General features: G+C 58.1%; 1 protein-coding gene across 2 annotated transcripts in view; it reads right to left on the reverse strand.

The window, feature by feature from the left end:
• Positions 1–3,039: 3,039 nt before the first annotated feature.
• LOC144951456 (uncharacterized) overlaps positions 3,040–18,809 on the reverse strand; it is a 36,235-nt gene continuing 20,465 nt past the window's right edge. For both annotated transcript variants that reach the window (XM_078881734.1, XM_078881735.1), the window contains exons 4-17: positions 17,805–17,892; positions 17,200–17,336; positions 16,260–16,366; positions 15,333–15,443; positions 14,848–14,901; positions 13,439–13,705; positions 12,515–12,624; positions 10,995–11,390; positions 9,861–9,903; positions 9,030–9,218; positions 8,303–8,442; positions 7,403–7,751; positions 6,536–6,781; positions 3,040–6,167 (exon numbers count right to left, since the gene is read on the reverse strand). In XM_078881734.1, coding sequence (XP_078737860.1) covers positions 5,871–6,167; positions 6,536–6,781; positions 7,403–7,751; positions 8,303–8,442; positions 9,030–9,218; positions 9,861–9,903; positions 10,995–11,390; positions 12,515–12,624; positions 13,439–13,705; positions 14,848–14,901; positions 15,333–15,443; positions 16,260–16,366; positions 17,200–17,336; positions 17,805–17,892 — 2,534 coding nt within the window. In that variant the 3' untranslated portion in view covers positions 3,040–5,870. The remainder of the gene's footprint in view (positions 6,168–6,535; positions 6,782–7,402; positions 7,752–8,302; positions 8,443–9,029; positions 9,219–9,860; positions 9,904–10,994; positions 11,391–12,514; positions 12,625–13,438; positions 13,706–14,847; positions 14,902–15,332; positions 15,444–16,259; positions 16,367–17,199; positions 17,337–17,804; positions 17,893–18,809) is intronic.

Below are 18,809 nucleotides of genomic sequence, written 5' to 3' on the forward strand. Positions count from 1 at the left end.
TTTCAGAAAAAACGCACCGAACTATAGGAGCATTTTTTACAAGTTCATCATGAACACGCACGCACGTCACGCACGCCACGCACGGAGGACCTTGCATAATATACGACACCGGCGTCCCTAAAGCGACCTCCAAACACTGCATGATGCACAAGGTGAAAAGGTCGCTGGGCGAGCGCTTCTGCTAACGGTAGGACAGCCTGGACGCTGGACGCTCGCGAGCACGAAACGCGCGAGAAATCCGCGGAAGCGCCTCGGGTGGCTTGGGCAGAACCCGGCGTTCGCTGGCGGCAGGGCGGTACGGCAGCGGCGACGTGCGGTGGGGAACGCCGCCGCAGCCAATCGGTGGGTCCGAACCCCATCCCTAACCCCAACCGCTAACCCCTGGTTCCTCACCACCAACCCTTATTCCTCAACTCCAACCCGACCCCTATTTCGCACCCCTACCCTAATCCACAAGTCTCCCCGTAAACCCGTCTTTGCTTTTCCTTGACATAAAAGTTAACGATACCCCCATCTACCTTCATCAAAAGCCTGCTCGGGTGCCCCATCTCTGGTTTAAAACAAAGTCAAACAAATCGACTCCAATGAACACCCCCCCCCCCCTCCCGGACACACCCAACTCCGATTGACCGCGGCATTCGTTTTTCGCAGCCAGCGGCGCTTCGCACCACAGCGCCGGCACCGCAGCGAGGGAAGGCCAGCGAACACCACGAGTGCCGACACCGGCCACGCATTTGAGGGCGGAAATGTGTTTCCCCAACGTGGGAGCTGCAGCGAGTAGCAGGGACTGCAACGGGTTGCACGAGCCGAGCGGATTCCAGCGCTGCCGATGAAGAGAGCGCGCATCGACGCCACAGCGGCCGGGACGGCTCGCCCAAGTCACGTCGGGGTCGAGCCTGGACGGTGTTCGGGAAGACACGGGCAATGCCTCTGGTTAACCGCGTGAGATGCAAACGAGATGCGGCTCAACACCACTCACGCAACAGAATCATTTAGACGGCAGGGGCAGTGCCACGAGGATAGAGGGGTACTTAGAGTAGGGGAGAGGTGAAACCAGCGGCTGCGTGCGTGCGGTTAATTGGGAGACTACGCAACAGGGGCTGCTACGTCACCCACAATGCAAACGAATGTACTCAACAACCGTGCTCAACAACAACAAAAACCCAACACAAAATCCCTAAAAAAAGAAAATGTCAGATCATGGCTCAAAATCGGGGAAACACAAGTCCTCCTGCAAATGCAAACTGCGTGCATCTGGGGTGTTGTTGCAAGGCCTCCCTAGGAAGAGAACGAACTCCAGACGGCTTGGGCCATGCCGCAAGTCCCACAGACTGCCCCAGCCACGGATCGGCCGACCCGACGGGCGCCCGTAGGAGTTCTCGCTCCTCGACTCACAAGCGGGAGGCGGGAGAACGGCCCCCCCGCAACCCAACTGGGCGAGGGAGGGCGGGCGGCACCCGCTGAGCGTCAACCGTGCCGCGGAGCACGCAACAACGCGCGTCGTCAAACAAACTAAAAACCGCGCTCGCTTTTACCGACTGGTCGGGGGAGCAGCGCCATCCAGAATAGAAGGCACCTGAAGACCGCCCACGGTCTCGCCGCACAGATGAGAGGAAAAAAACACGAAATCAAAACGCGCGGCTTCGTACGCACGCACCAAGCCTCTGCGATAGTGTCAACGTAAAACGACGACGCTCCAGGGATCTCCGGCAATCGCGCACGTACTTTGTGCCCAAACGGCCCAAGCCTCATGCCAACGATTCGGCCAAACAAAATCTCCGTACGTAACCGAACGTGCCCCCCGTGTTCGCGTTTAAAAGTCCCGCGTACGACGGCCTCTTTCGGTTCATCCGAGCGAGCTGGCACGACGTGCACGCGAGGAAAGGCGCGGGGGGGGGGGGGGGTGGGACCGACGGCGGTGGTGGCGGCGGCGGCGAGGGTGGGTGGGTGGCAATTCCCACGAATTTGTCTGCGGCTACGAAGCTGCCCCGGAGACCCCCATCGGAGTGCCGCCAATGCGTCTGGGGGGCTGTGGGTCGCCGTCAGGTCCTCACGTTGTTTCAGCCCAGATTTTTTTTATTATAAATGTTTTTTCATTTTTTTTATTCCAAGCATCTGCGGCAATAAGCAAGCGACACGTAGTTTTATTTTCTACTTTTATAAAAAGAGACCCCCGTCCCGCCTCCGACCGCGACACTTCATCTAGGCCACGTGTCACCGCAAGAGGCGACACAACAGCCCCCCGGTCATTAACCAACCCCCCACGAAAACACACGGGGCCCCCCCTCCCCTCACAGCCCCTCACAGATAAAAGGCTCCACAAAACCTCTTCAATTTCTACAAGTTGCCACCGCCACCACCGCCATCGCCTCACCCCACGCGCCGCCAGTCGACCATCGCCATCGGCGTGAGGTCGTCGAGCGAGAATGAGCGGAACCGCACGAGAGTCATCGGGCAAAAACCCTCTAGACGCCAGCCCTCCCCTCCCGCGCTCACGGCGACTGCCCCCGTGCGTCGCCAGGAGTCGCGGTGCCAACTGAGAACGGGACGGAGCCGTCGACGACACATTCGGTTGAAATCTTAAAATGAATCCGAGCGGGGGGGGGGGGGGTTGGGGAATTCGCCAGGAAGAAGGCCCCTGGCCTTTGCGCTGGCGACTGCTCAGGGGAGGAGGTGGGGGGGGTTCATTTGCTCGAAATAAAAAAGATTTTAGCCCCAAGCGACTGCAGGCCCCTCTCGTCACTGGCGGCAAGGGTCAGCCTGAGCAAGCGACACGACCGAGCAGGACCGGGATGCGCCCCGCTGTGGCACGGCGTGAAACGGGGGGGGGGGGGCGGGAACGACGACGATGCCCAGAGGCAGCGGCCACCAATTCCGGCAAGAGCGCGAGCGGAGCGGCTGGGGCCGCGTGCGTGTGAGGTAGCGGTTGGCGGTGCAGGGGGGAGGCCCCCCCCCGACCTCTTCCCTGGGAATCCCCCCTGCCCCCCCCCCCCTCCTGCCCCCCCCGCCCACCCCCTCCTGCCCCCCCCCCTTCCCACTCCACCAACCTAGACTGCGCCGTCGCAGCGGCGTTCCCGGCACAAACGGCCAAGAGAGATCGCGCCGAAACCTCGGAAGCCACAGCGGCGTCGGCGGCTCTTCGCGTCGGCTGCAGAGCCGCCGACGGTCAGCGGGGGGGGGGGGGGGGGGGCAGAGAAGCGAGACGACGGGGCAACTCGCAAGAAGATCCTTGTTCGGCCTGGTGGGTCACGGCGAGCCCGGCGGCGGCACGCCAGCACGTCAGGCGGCACTTGCCGAGGGGCTAGGATCAACCGGCGACGATCGACATGCAAGGCGAGGTCCCCGCCAGGTGCTTTTGCCAGTTTCGAGTAGCTAAGAAATTTAAATGACACGCACGACCGTTTCCCCGACGCTAAAGCTCTGCCATACGCGCTTCCAGGACACCCTCCCCTCTCAGGCAATCCTTAAACCCAACGTCACTCTACTTGCACGCTCATTCGCGCTCTCTCTCCACACCGCGTACAACAGCAACGACGACACCGGCAAGAGAGCGCGCACACAATGTCGTTACAGCGCGCGCGTCGTTACAGCGCACGCGTCGTTACAGCGCCACGTCGTTACAGCGCCACGTCGTTACAGCGGAACGCCGACGCCCGTCTTGTGGAAGTGTCGAGGATCACCGCTCTCGGGGGTGGGGGGGGGCAGTCAGAGCGCACCGGGTCGCTGGCCCACACTCGCGCGTGACACTGTTAGTGTTCGGGTTTGCGGTTAAAGTCATGGCAGAGTCAGGATATTACAGCCAGGCATACACTGGAGGGTCCTGGAGAGCATCCGGTGTAAGGTGGCGGTGGGGCCTACGAGCGTTCGCGTCGACGCCAGCACGAGGATTAGAGCTACGGCCGCTGCCACGCGTCAAGGACAGAGGTGGATTTGTTTAACGCTTCCACCGCGACATCCAGGCCGGTCGATAAATCCTGGCCACCCCCCCCCCCCCCAACTCTGTCGGGGAGCCAAAGCCGAAGCAATCTAAGGCAAGTTGCAGCAGCCTGCTCGACACCGCATCACACCGCGCGCTCCGTGTACATCGCCAACAACGCCCGCCCGCTCGCCAGAAGCAGCGCGCACGCATGCGCCAGCCTATTTACATCGAGGGTCCGTTCGAGAGTCCAATCGGTTCAACAGCTCTGCTTCGGTTTTCAAGTAGTAAGAACGTCCAGTTATGGCTTAGTTACCCGAGCAACCAGATCTTCCGCTCCGTGCCGTTCGGCTGCCCCGCGTCCCGCCCCTCCCGTTTCCAGCGCGTGTTTGCGTCTCTCCCGCTGCTGCGTCGCCCCCAGGCGTGATTGTCCACCACGTTATTGCACATAAAACTCGAGCGAGCTGCTGGGGTTACGGTTGTGGAGGGGGGGGGCGGAGGGGTAGCACGCTGCTCGAGCGGAGGAGGTGGCTCTGCTGTCGCATCCAGGCCTAACGTTTTAAACATTAAAACAAGCAAAATAATTACAGGCCGCACTGATTGGGCGAGGCGCGAAGAGAGGCGGATTAATTAGCGCGTTCGGAAGCGATTTAAAAAATAAAACGAGATTTTGTTTTCAACTAACAAGCCGAAAGGAACAAAAATCATCAAAAATAAAAATGTGAAAAGTAGATGATGATGATAATAACAATATATATTTTTGTTGTTTTGTTTTAACTTCCCGCGGGGCATCTGCACGTGAAGGCAAGGTCGCGGCCTCGCCCGCCCCGGCTTACGGATCGCACAAAGGGTCAAGGCACTTAAGGAAATGCAAAAAAAACTAAAATAAAAGTACGCACGCAATGAAAGGACGATCGAACCGAAGAAATTTAAAGAGTATCCTGAATCAAACGATAAAATCATCTCTCTTTTTGCAATTGACATCGCATGTAAAAAAATAACATTTTCCTTTAAGTTATAACAAAGTGTTGAACATTAGCCCAAGCAACTAAGAACATTTACGAGAATTAAAACGTGCTGCGATTCGCTCCGCTAGCCGATGCACCTCTGCGGTGCCGATCGCCGTTCCCATTGCTCGGGCAAACACTTCTTCATCTCCACAGGCCCGCAAGTAGCGCTGTCCTATGTACACATTTTTTTACTTTTATATTTTTTTTCAAAGCGTTTTTTGTTGGTTTTGTTGTTTTCGTCGCAGGTTGCTGCTCTCCGTACTTCGGCGCACCCTAGCAATTCTACGTGAACATTAAAAACTTAAAGGGACCGCTAAAAGGAAGCAAGAGCAAATTGATCTTCGCGAGTAAAAACGAAAAGAAAACGAACGTCATCCGATCCTTGCACGCGCAAGAGACAAAACAAACGAACACTATCCTGGGAGGCGGCGCAAAAAAACAATCGTCCCTTGTCAACCTCGCAGCGTGCGAAATGCACCAACCACACTACAGCTGAATCGGAAACAAGGAATACAAAATAAAAAAATGCAACAAAAGTGTATTTTTCCAACCCTAGCTTCTCCTCGAATCCACCCGAAATTCATCAGCAGCAGGGAGGTGGGGCGGAGGGCAGCCGCTGCCGCCGGCAAGTTGCCGCTTCGGCGAAGAAGACGCGTAAGAAGGTGATGGCGGCGCAGGAAACAGGAAAGCACCAGGCAGTGCTGCCCCCGCTTAGGCCTGGGTGGCTACAGTCCTCCTCCCCCCCGCCCACCCCCACACGGAGGCAGGAATCGGCTGCCGGGTGCGAAGAGAGGCGCGTGGTGGCGGGCTGGCGGGCGGCCCACGGTCGACCATCCGAGCCGAGGGTGGCGGGGGGTGTCGGGCGACGTCCACCCTGCTCGCCCCGCTCGCCCCCCCCCGGTGGCGGCACCCGCCGCTCTCTCGCTCTGCCGCTTGCGCGCCCATCAATCGGCGAAGCCGCCCGTGGTCGAACCCGAGGTGGCGGCGCTGCCGCCCCCGCCGGCGGCCGGCAGCTGCTGCCCGCCGAAGCGCTCGTTGTAGCGCGGGTAGTTGCGGCGGGCCGTGGGGTAGCGGGCGGGCGGGTGGAACGGGTAGCGGCGGCCCCAGCCGGGGTTGCGGCCGCGCGGTTCGCGGTGGTAGCGCCCTTGAGTTGGGCTTCCGCCGCCGCGGTCGCCGTCCATCCCGGCGCCGCCGCTCTGCCTCGCTCTGCCCTCGCCTCCTCCAGGAGAATCGACGGGAAGCTGAGCGACAGGGAACGGGAGACGGACGTCACGGGGACGAGCACACGGCGAGCTCCCGCGCTAACCCCAGACTGGCACAGTTGGCTACGTACAGTGCGAAAGAAGTGCACCGTACACACAGGCAAAGGTTATGCGTAAGCACCTGAAATCTAGATCGAAAACTCATTTCTTTCTAAATGCTTTTTGGGTTCAGTTTGTCGTCCTTTCCCCCGCACCTCCGATTACCACGGTTGGCTACGTAGGGTGTGAAAAAAGTTCAACGTGATACAAGGGACCAATGGGCGAAACCTCTCTCTACGTCTACTCGACGCGCCCACCACTGCCGCCATTCCCCCCCCCCGACCCCCGACGCTCGCGGTTCCACTCACGCCGTCGGCGTCGTGCGCTCCCGAGGCCGCCGCCGCCACGGAGCCGTTCTCGGCGTTGCCGTCATCGCGGGTGCCGTGCGGGCCCTTGTCGCCGGCGGTTGCCGTCGCCGTGGCCGAAGGGGTCGGAGCAGGGGCGGCCGCCGTCTGGGACGCGGCGGCGGCCTCCGGCGGCACCGGCGGCGCGCCCGACGGGGCCTCCTTGGGCGGCCGCTTGCACACGTCGGCGTAGCTCAGCTTCTTCCCCTCCTGCGGAGTGAAACGGGCGGCGCGATATTGCGGTTAAGCCCGACCGAGCTCGTTTGATCTCATCTCACGGAGATTCATAGAGCAGCGCCTTTGTACAAGGCGCTTCACGATAACTGTAAAGTTGTGTGTGAGATGACGGCAGTGATGAGGAGTGTTGGTGTAGCTGTGGCGACAGTGAGGAAAAGGTGGAAGTGGTTAAGGAGGGGTTGGGGTCGTGATAGGGAGGGGATGGAGTTGGGATAGTGACAGGGGTAGTGAGAGTGATAGGGGTAGTGAGTGGTAGTGATAGGGATTGGGATAGTGATAGGGGTTGGGATAGTGGTAGGGGTTGGGGTAGGCCTGGTCGTAGTTGGGGGGCCGGGGCAGGGAGTAGCAGTAGGATAGGCAAGGGAGAAGAGTCGGTGGTTGTTTTAGGGAAGCTGGTTAGTCACCAGGACTGGTTGATGTGCAGTGTGAGTTGGTTCTAGTGAAGGGGAGCAAGACGGGAACAGGAAGGTGAGAGCAAAACCATAAAACTAAACCATTTCTAAGACCCACAGAGCTACGAAGCGACCCGGCCACAAACGACGACCGACATCAAAACCCTCGAGCGCCGAGGCATGCGCCGTCAGGTGGACTTACAGAGGCGGCGGGCGCCGGCTGCTTGCTCAGAGCGACGAGGGCGGGCGCCGGCGGAGACGCCGTCGGAGCCGGCCCGGCCGGCGCGGGAGCGGCCGTGCCGGCGCCGCCCCGGGGCTCCTCCCTGGGCGCAATCGCCGACGGGACCTCGCGTGCCCCCCACTGGGGGGCCGGCGCCGGCGGGGGGTGGGCGGGCGCCGGCGTGGGCGCCAGCAGCAGCAGCGGCGCAGGAGGAGGAGGCGGCGGAGGCGGCGGCGCGGCCCCCGTGTCGCCGGGCCGGGAGACGGGGGTCTCGTCCGGCTTGGCTGGCGCAGGCTGCGGTGGCACCGCCGCCACCGTGATCTTGGCGTCTCTGCGGGGAGGGGGTGAACGTTGTTCCCGTGAGACGCGGCAGCGGCGCACGACGGCAAACACGCGACGCGGTGCCGGAGAATAACGGACAGAACCATAACACGCGGCGTAAACACGCTGTTACACGATGGGTTCCCCAGGGAGCATCGGAGTTTTAACAATGAACCAGAGTGAAGCAGGGTGAACCAGGGTGTAGCAGAGTGAACCAGGGTTTAGCAGTGAACCAGGGTTTAGCAGGGTGAATCAAGGTACAGCAAGGGTGAAGCAGCAGCTGCTGCCAGCCCTGCAGATGCGGGTGGCGCGGGTGGCGCGGGTGGCGAGGGTGGCGAGGGTGGCGAGGGTGGCGAGGGTGGCGCGGGTGGCGAGGGTGGCGAGGGTGGCGAGGGTGGCGAGGGTGGCGAGGGTGGCGAGGGTGGCGAGGGTGGCGAGGGTGGCGCGGGTGGCGAGGGTGGCGAGGGTGGCGAGGGTGGCGAGGGTGGCGCGGGTGGCGAGGGTGGCGAGGGTGGCGAGGGTGGCGAGGGTGGCGAGGGTGGTGAGGGTGGTGGGCTGTACCCGGCGGCGTGTGGGGTGGTGCGCGCTGGCTGGTCGAGTCGCCCCGAGGGCAGGGAGAAGGGCAGGCGCGGCGGGGTCGTGGTCACGGTGGGCACGGACAGCGGCGAGGCCGCCGCGGCCTTCTCCTCCACGGGCGGGCCCTGCACTCCGCCACAACGGCACGGACACACGTGAAGCGTACACACACACAGGGTACACACACACACACAGGGTACACACACACACACAGGGTACACACACACACACAGGGTACACACACACACAGAGGGTACACACATACACACAGGGTACACACACACACACAGGGTACACACACACACACACAGGGTACACACACAAAGTACACAGTGTATACACACACAGTATACACAAAGTACAAGAAGACAAAGATCCCCCGTTTAGCCTTTATATACTTTTGGGGCAAGTGCTGTTAGCGAGCACCTATGAAGGCTGGCATGGTACACGAGGGGGTGGATGGCCAGCACCACGCCCGACCGCCTTTGTCTCCCTAGTAGCGATGTTTACATAGTGGCGATGTTTACATCGCCACTATGTAAAGTCGACCTAGGGGAGGCCCAGGACCAGTTGAGATATTCGGCACTGGTGTTGGCCGTGAGCGGGAATCTAACTCGGGGTCGTCAGGTTCGTAGCGCGGGACGCTAACCGTTGCAAAACCACTCCCCACAAAGACACGCATATAGACAAGCGATCGCGATGCGGCACTCACCCTGGCTGGCGGGAGGGCAGGTGTCGGCGTCGCGGTGACGGCCGCGGTGGTGGTGATGGCGGCGGTAGCGATGGATGCCGGCGGTCCCGGGGCGTCCACCCGGTCTTTCCGCTCAGTCGCCTCCTCCGCTGGGCCCCGAGGTTCCGGCAAAGCCTCCACGGGGGCGGCTGTGGCGTGAGGACGGGGAGCCTAGGCGGACAGTTCCACCGCGCCGTTACCACCGTGACACTGGTAGCGCTTTGCCATATCAAGAGTCTCAACGGGCTCTCACCCGGTTATAGAGTTTATGAATGAACCTCCAAGGGCTATCCCCTGCTGGATGAAAGGGGCTCCGCTAGAAGGGGCTCTATACAGCCCCGAGGGAATTTTGGTCTACACTTCCACGCCGGCCAGACGTCTTGGGAGAGGTAAAGAAGTACCCACACGCTGCACCCGCCACACGCTTCACCTGCCACACGCGACCTGCCGACTGACTGCGACGTGCCCCGTTCACACTGCTCGATGGACAGAGGCAACAGCAGCGGCTACGGGGAAGATTCGAAAAATGTTTAACTGCCGCGCCGGGAGATCGAACCACTGACCCCTGGAAGCCCAGTGTGCTAACCATTGTGAATGATGTATGCCTATGTATGCTGAACTTCTTTCGCACCGTACGCAGCCAACCACGCTAAATCGGAGGTGCGCTTGCACGTGCTATCTGCCCATGGATCGTGATGATGATGATGACGAATGAACGAGTCCCAACGGGTCCTCGCTGGAGCTACGAGCCTCTGCCGGTCGTCGTCGTCGTGACCGTGCGGCGGCGTGGAACACCGCTTTGAGAACACTCACCATCACAGTGTCGTCCTTTCTCCTCTCCTGGTAGTTCCCTCGCCTGAGATTCGGGAAACAAAACAATGTTAAATTAATCATCGTCGAAGAAATCACGTCATTTATTTATCTTTCACAGTCTCAGCCACCTTTATTAACTGGCTGCGTGTGATTGGACCCCAACAGGGAATCGTGAATCTGTTGCAGCAGTGTTCGTACGTACGGGAGGAACCTGGTCAACAGAGGAACACCCAGCACACGTGTACGTGCGGATAATGCTCAAAAACCAGCGCAGATTAGAATCATGAATCCACTTGGCTCTAATGCCATCGCCTGGATTGACACAGCAAATTCTAAACTAAAGGTTCTTGAGATCAAATCCAGTTATGGGGGAGGGTAGAAGGGTCAACTCAGCCAATCGTCTCTCTCCAGTGTCAACACAATTTGTTCTTATTAGTCTTCACGCTTACCCAAGAAAGCCTCAATGAGTATCAAGAGAGTCCTGACAAGTTTTCGTGGCAGGGGTTGACATTGCTGTGTTATCCTAATTTAGAAAATTCGGGAGGTAAATATTAAAGCATTGCGATGTTTGGCCAATACCGGCAATGTTGCGTTTGTGTTTTGGGAGCGGTGGCATAACGATTAGCGCGCTGCGTTACGCACCCCGCGACGAGAGTTCAATTGATGCTCATGGCCAACAATGACGATTACCTAAATCAGTCCTTGGCCTTCCCTAAGTCAACTCAGCCTCAAATGAGTACTGCGGACATCAGCAAAGGCGGTTGGTGTGGTGCTGGCCACCCACTCCCTCATTGGTGCTCGCTAAAAGCACTTGCCCCACAAGTATGTGAAGGTTATATGGAGGATCTTTGTCTTATATTTTTGGTTCTTTCGGTAAAGTCACGTAGAAGGGAAATAATAAAATAATAAAGAAACTATTAAATTATCACAACGTTTCGATTGCAACACAAGCAATCATCATCAGGTGTGAAAACCACAGCAACAAAATTAGAAAAAAGTGGCGCACAATAAAGGCACCCGAGTCAGGAATGGAACCCAGGATCTTTGCGCCCTGTGAGCCTCGAGTGTCACCGCTGCGAAACGACGACCTCGGCGCCGGTTTTTCCGTCCCCGCCCCAGCCCACGCGGCCTCACCCAGGCCTGGCGTAGGCGGTGGCGTCCCAGGGCTCGGCGCGCCGGCCCAGCGGCGGCCGTTCGAACGGCGCCTCCGCCGGCGGTCGCCTCTCGCCGTCCGCGGCGTCCCGAGCCATCGCGGGGCGGTGCAGCGACGGCGCGGCCGACGCCGAGACGGACTGCGGCGGCGGCTGCGACTGCGGCAGCAAAGCGATGCGGGGGGCGCCCATCGGCCCGGAGACGGCGGCGGGGGGAGGCGGAGGAGGAGGCGGAGGCGGGGGGCCGGCGATGGAAGCGCCGACGTAGGGCGGGCGGCGGTCCGGGGGCGCGGTCTGCACGAGCGACAGCGGCACCACCGTGCCGCCGTCGGCCTTCACGTAAGGGCGGCTCGGCGGTTTGTTGTGGTTGTTGTGGCTCCTGTGGGGTTGCGTCGTGGGCGACGACGATTAGTACGTCACGTGCGCGGGAGCTTCTAGAGCTGCCTCACGTGGAGGGCCCTTCCCACCAGCAGTGGCACCGACGCGCAATTGCAGGGCTGCGCCTCCGCCGGCACATTTTGTACACGAGCACACATTTTGGTATTGCGGCAATTCTAACAGCGCAGGGCTGTCACGAAGGAGGTGCCGCCGATGCCGTGTTTCACAGACGACAGCCCCGCACAGCGTCACAGCGGGCAGCGGTGTCGCCACGCGACCTACTTCCTCCTATCCAATTAAGCAGTCCTTGGCTTCTGAGGCTAATTCGTTCCCGTTCGTAAGTCGAACGGTTTGAAAGTCGGAACACAGCAATGCAGTGCATTTAAATGCCCATACGGTCAGTGATGTGAAATGTGTGACGGTTCAAAAAGGGAAGCATAGTTAAACTGGTTAAATCTCGCGGAGGTTTGCTCCTCTGAAGAAAATCATTCCACTGTTCCGTTTTCAAGTGCGAGTTCGCGTTTTAAGTCCATGTTATTTTTCTATTTTTCTATATTACGGGCCGTCCGTAAGTGAAGGACTGCCTGGAGTATATATTCGAATTTGGAAAATATGGGACCATGACGCCAGCGGCAGACACACGGAGCCAACTCTTTAGCAAACAATTCCACGGGATCTCTTAACGTCCCGCTGTGACACAAGAGGGCAAAGAGCAAGGGTCAACACAAGCATCGAGAGTTTGTGGGGCATTGTATGGAAGTTGAACTTCTTTCGCACTGTACGTAACCAACCATGCTAATCGGAGGGGCGGCATCTTAAGCCGGGTCCAGTGGCACACCGTGGGGATGGCAATCGACGATTAAGCGGGCCGAGCCCATCATTTCATTGGGGATGCTAAAACTAGCACCACTTCACAGCCGTTACCCCCTTGTATGTAGGAGGATGGCCAGAGATGGCAGCGCCAACGTAGGGCGGGCAGCCTTACGTTGGCGCTCCTGCACCTGCGATTAGCGCGGTGCGCTACGTACGGGAAGTAAGAAGTTCAACGTACGTACGTACGTAGTAGCCAACCTCGCTAATAGGAGGTGCGTGCGTAAGTGGGTGCTCGTGCGTGCGACCGCACACCTCTGTCTCGGCGCGTAGTTGCGCACGTTGGGCTGGTTCATGCCGCCACGCGGCTTGATGAGGATGGGCCCGGTGAAGCCGTTGAGGAACCCCGAGCTGGCGAAGGAAGCCTGCACGCACACACAAAGATCCCCCGTGTGGCCTTTAATAGACTGTTGGGACAAGTGCTGTTAGCAAGCACCGAGGCGATATCGCACACAAGGGGGTGGGTGAGCAGCACCATGCCAGGCCACCTTTGTTTCCCCAGTAGTTATGTTTACATATGGCACAGCTGCTTATTTGAGGCCAAGTCGACCGAGGGGAGGCCCAGGACCGGTCCAGGTTGGTGTGAGCGGCGACCGATCTCAGATGCCTGGGTTAGTAACGCAGCGTGCAAACCACTACACTAAAAACACAGACAAGCACAGATCCCCCATTCAGCCTTCTTCAAGCCGTAACACACGAGAGAAGTTTTAGGATAACCCGCCGCAGGCCATTGTTACCGGTGTGTTGGCTCAAAACCCCTGGTGGACCGTAACACTGTGCAGAATGGAGCTCTTCATCTACAGCACCGGTGGACTAGAACAGTCTGCCAACTGAAGTCCACCTGGCCATAAACAAATTCTTTGCTTTTCAAGACCCCACTAAAAACATTCATTTTCTATTCTGTTTGGTTTTAGTAAAAATTTCTCTACGGAATCCACGCTTCCTTCATAGCTGAATACGATGCCTGGACACACTGATGATTGCTTGTGTTGCAATCGAAACGTCGTGGTAATTTAATAGTTTTATTATTATTTTATTATTTCCCTTCTACGTGACTTTACCGATTCTGATTCTCATCTCCTGCCACATGAGACCAGGGGGGGTGGGGGGGGAAATCGTGGTGGGGGGGGGGGGGCGGCGGGGGGAGGAGGTGGTTCCAGGTGGGGCGCCACCACTCACCACGGGCGGCTGGAAGTGCGCGGAGGGCGGCCAAATGTGTGGGTGCGGCGGTGGCGGCGGGCCAACGGCGGTGCCGTACACGGGGTACTGGTGGTGCGGCGCCGAGCCGTACATCTGCTGCGCGAACAGCGGAGTCACGCTGGCAGGGGCGGGCGGGGGAGGCGGCGGCGGCGCCGCCTGGGCGGGCACCAGCCCGGCCTCGGGCAGCGCCGGCAGAGGCTTCGCCATGAAGGGGTTGACGGCCAGCGGCTTGGTCTTGATGCGCGCCTGCGCGCGTGACGGCGAACGCCAGGGGAGGCACGGCAGCGGTTACTCTCTCGCCCGGTCTACAGCAGGGCGTGGGTTTGATCCCTACCCGGATGCCTGCTACTGTATTTGGGGTTTGCGTGTCTCTCTCTCTCATCATCATCACCACGGTGGCTAGGAGATATTAACTCCCTCGCCTGGTCTACAGGAGGTCGTGGGTTTGATCCCTACCCGGACGCCTGCTGTATATTTGGGGTTTGCGTGTCTCTCTCTCCCCGTGGTCGTGTGGATTTTTCTCCGGGTCCTCCAATTTTTCCCGCCACAGCATTGCGATGTTTGGCCAATACCGGTAATGTTGCGTTTGTGTTTTGAGAGCGGTGGCATAACGATTAGCGCGCTGGGTTACGCACCCCGCGACCCGAGTTCAATTATTGCTCATGGCCAACACCAAATGACGATTATCTAAACCAGTCCTGGGCCTCCCCTAAGTCGACTCAGCCTCAAATGAGTACCTGGTGCGATGTGTGAACATCATCAGCACCGGGGACATCAGGAAAAGCGGTCAGTATCGTGCTGGCCGTCATTTGTGCTCGCTAACAGCACTTGCCTCAAAATTATGTAAAGGTTATATGGAGGATCTTTGTCTTAGTTTAACTATGGGAGGAAAACAGAGAACCTGGAGGAAACCGACGCAGAACGGGCACTGCGTTGAGCGACCATTTGTTACTTCTGATAAAGAGCTACATAGCTCAGTAGGCCTTACCCGGGTAAAATAAACATTTGCATAGTTTAGTAACACGCCCTTCTTTCAACTGCCGTTGTCGGGAGATGGAATCAATCCGGCCAGAGATGTGATTAGCCATTACAGCACTGAGGCAATTCCGTTAGTTCCTCAGGAGGAAAGGTAAAACCGTGATTGTTTAATGCTCCAGACATCTCCATGTGTGCGGCAAACCTGTTGTTTTTCATGCGGCTAGAGGTAATGTAAAAATCGAAAATTTTAACAACCCTAATTTACTCTTCAATCAAATTATAACCCCTCGATTGTGGCAATTCATCAGATTCTGAGGGACGGGGCAAATCAATACAAGAATCCCCGCTGACGACTTCAGCGTATTAATTACACAGGTGCAGTGCATTGTGGGTAATGCATGTCGACCCACCATGATTGGTTTTCCGAGGAACACCTTCACCTCCTCCCGCAGGTACTTGTAGGCCTAGCGGACACACACAAACATACAGTCTGCTCTTTATAGGCCATATTCAAGTCGTAGGTAGGCCCGATGTTGCCACAAGTGAATTTAAATTAATTAGCGGGGCCGCATGTTCCACGCCCACCTCAGGAATATAGGATGTTACCGGTCATCTTGAACACATTTTGCTGATTTGAAAATCATCTTGTGCTACCGTTGTGCGGTGATCAGTCGTGCTATTATTTTCCGTTGCATTAGGGACTAGTTGTACACGTGCCAGAGATTCCGTATCAAGCAATACTTTATACTGTGTAGATCTGACCGTGACGAGGCTATAGGCCGTGAAAGGACGAGTTTGGGTCATGGGGAGACATGCGGGGGGGTAGGGGGGAACGGGAGGCCGATCAGAAGATGAGAGAACGAGGGGGGTGGGAGGGGGGGCTCGTGAAACTGACCCGCTGAGCGTCCGCCTCCGAGTCGAAGGTGATGTACCAGCTGTCGTTGTGCGCGAACTCGTAGCCCACGTAGCCCGGGCAGTGCTCGCCGTTGAACAGCGCCTCGATCTCCTGCCGGGCGACAAACTGGGTAAGAAAACGGAACCCCCGGGGGGCCCAGCGGAGGGGGTCTCGGGCAGTGTTCTTTAGCTTTTGTACATTCCACGGCACGCTACATTCCAGCTTGCTTCATCTTTGCGGCACAGCCGTTCGCTCAACTCGCGCATGCGCGACCAAATATCGCTGTGGGCCCGGGTGGGAACTGAGAGGGCCGGAGGTGGGGGCCGAAGGCTGTCTGCTGCCGTGCCGCTCCGCGAGAGGCGGGCTTGCGGGTGGGTGGGGGGGCGGGGGGGCGGTGCCGCATCAGCCACTGAACGGCACGGAGGAGGTCGCCTGTCCGAGCTTGCGAACAAAGCGAGGCGCTTTCTTTTCCTAGAGTTCCGGCACACCGGCGCTGGCCCTAAAGCTCATCCCCAGGGCACCACCGCTCGCACGAGCCGACACACTTCCGTGTCACGCGTCGTCAGTTAAAGGAGGTTTCCGTAACTCTCCAGAAATGCCGACAGGTTTTATGACCAATGGGTTGTTTCGGCACGACATCAAGGGGCCTGTGTTTGTGTAGAATGCGATGCGGTAGTGCGGTGTGGAGGTGCGGTAGTGCGGTGTGGAGGTGCGGTACCGCGGCACGGTGGTGCGGTGTGGTGGTGCGGTAGTGTGGCGGTGCGGCATGGCGGTTTGGAGGTGCGGTAGCACAGTGAGGTGGTGCAGTGTGGTGGTGCGGTAGTGCGGTACCGCGGCACGGTGGTGCAGTGTGGTGGTGCGGTAGCGCAGCGTGGCGGTTTGAAGGTGCGGTGGTGCGGTGGCGGCGGGGACAGCCTCGGTGCCCACCTCGGGTGGTGTGCTCTGGGGAACCTCGCGGAGGATCACGATGCAGCGCTTGGGCAGCACGGGACGCACCCTCCTGCCGGCCTCGTCCACCTGCACCAGCGCCGATGCTGCGGGGCACGGCGGGCGGCGTGAGGGTTTAGCGTCACGGCGCGAGCACAGGAACAGAGCGACATAGAAACACGACACCTCGCCGATAATCTCGTCGAGCAGCATGATCCAACGTCACGCAAACTACGGTCATCCTCGCAGCAGCGGCGGCTTTCGGCTGACCGTCGAGCAAAGGCGGTGGTAACCGCATCGCGCGCTTTCAGATGCGCTTCTGCGGCCGTTTGGAACGCTCTTCCTTCCGATGTTAGGAAGGAACTCAAGTTATGCACTTTTAAATCATCGTCTAGATTGAAAACTCATTTCTTCATAACTGCTTTTTGTGTTTAGCTTGTTTTCCTTCCCCCGCACCTCCGATTAGCACGTTTGGCTACGTATAGTGCGATAAAAGGTCAACATACATACATACCGCGTCCCGTCTAACACACCACCATCTCCACAACAAACAGTACATAGATAGAGAACGAGCACTTAAAGAGCGACGTTAGCATACAATGAGCGGTAAGTTTAAGGCTTCCGCGACCAGTATTACTCATAATAAAGGTTTTTGGGTTAGATCGCGCTATTATGTGTCGCAATCCTCCACCACCCGACATGGCCAATCAGTAAAAAATGTCTCACGTTAACGAAACGCCAATTAGTTACTTCTTCAGCCCACCAATTAGTGACTTCTTCAGCCTACCCCGTCATGCCCCCCCTCTCTTCTTATCTGAACCACGTAGGCTGCACCAACAGCACTTGCCCAAACAGTTTGTGAAAGACCACGCGGGGGATCTTTGTCTTTGTGTGCGCAAGAACCGACGCTAGTGCGACCGATATACGCGGCTGAGCTCACATCGCAGCACGTCCGTGACGAGGTTGATGTCGGATGTCAGCCTCTTGACGAGGTTGAAGTTGGCGATGGTCTCCACAGCAACAAACTGCTCGCTGTCCATCTGGGAGAGCAGGTACGCGTCTCCAGCCAGGTTCTCCCTGGGTTCCCGGACACAACAACAACAACGGCCGCAACAACAACAACGGCCGCTTACCATCGACGTGCTTTTACGAGTCATCACCGCCGTCGTTAACACCGCAACGGCCATCACCACCACCACCGTCAACGCAGTTAACATCCCCTCCACATCATTCTTTATCGCCAAAATTAACACCACCTTCACCATCATCCTCATCCACATCGTCACCCTAATTAACATCACCACATTCACCACCGCCAAGACAACTTTACGGCAACCAGTGACAAGTTGCTGTACCACGTAGGCAAATGTGATTGCTACTGCCGAGTGGGAAGCTGGGATAGCAACTCGGTTCATTGCGCAGCGTAGCGCTAACCCGCTGCACCACCGCTCCCCACGCCCAACTGACCCGGACCGTTCATCACCAACACTGCCGCGATCACCGGCGACAGAGGGCAGCCTTCAGTGGCGTTGCGCGCGGCAGTACCTGGAGAAGTAGTACTCGAGTTGTTTCTTCAGCGCCTCTCTCAGCGCGGAGCCGCCCTCCGGGAGGCCCTCCGAGTCCGCGGCCTCAGCTGCAGACACAAAGACGCACCAACCCCCCGTGGTTATACGGACCGCTGGGGCCAAGTGCCGTCATCAAGCACCTCGCGAGGCACGATGGGGTGGTGGTGTGGCTAGACCAGGATGCCCTCTGTCTCCCAAGCGATGGTCATCACACACCACAACAGTCAGCCACTGAGATACATTCAAACAAACAGGGCCTAAACAAAAGCATCTACAAAGGTTTCCGGTGAAGCCAAGTCGTCGATGTTTATTTAATCGCAGCTTTGGTTCCGGATTGAGTTAAGACGAAATTGAGAGGGCCAAGTGATTCTAGAATATAAGCGCTTCGACAGGAAAAACGGAATATCGACGGAGCTGATACTGTCGAGCGGCCTCTTCATCCGCACTACAATACTAAGCTATTTTTATTTTACCAAGGGCCCACTGAGCTATATAGCTCTTTTTCAGAAGCGACCTGGCCACAAATGATAGCTCAACGAGGTGGCTTGCCACGTGGAAATTTATCGCAGCCAAATACTCTAAACGCACATTTCTAAATGTGGAGAGAAAACCGGAGGACTCAGAGAAATATACACGCGACCACGGGGAGAGACATGCAAACTCCAATATACAACAGGTGCCAGGGTTGGGATTGAACCCACGACCTCATGTATACCAGGCGAGGCAGTTGACAACCTCGCCACCGTGGCACCCGCCCTTCCCCTTCTCCATTGGTCGTGGCGCAGTTCCGCAGTACAGCCGTCAGCCGCCAACCCCGGCCCACTAAACTCACACCCGGGCCCACAGCGCTTTGACTTTTATGTTCGTTTCCGAGGCATGCCACTCAGATCGCGAGAGCTCGCTGGTGCTCCGTGGAACGCAGAAGCGCCGATGCTCTAGAGGATGCCGGCAGCAACGGCAGTTACGGCGAAGCTGACCACTGCTC

Source organism: Lampetra fluviatilis, chromosome 62 (assembly GCF_964198595.1).
Source record: "Lampetra fluviatilis chromosome 62, kcLamFluv1.1, whole genome shotgun sequence".
Lineage (NCBI taxonomy): Eukaryota > Metazoa > Chordata > Hyperoartia > Petromyzontiformes > Petromyzontidae > Lampetra > Lampetra fluviatilis.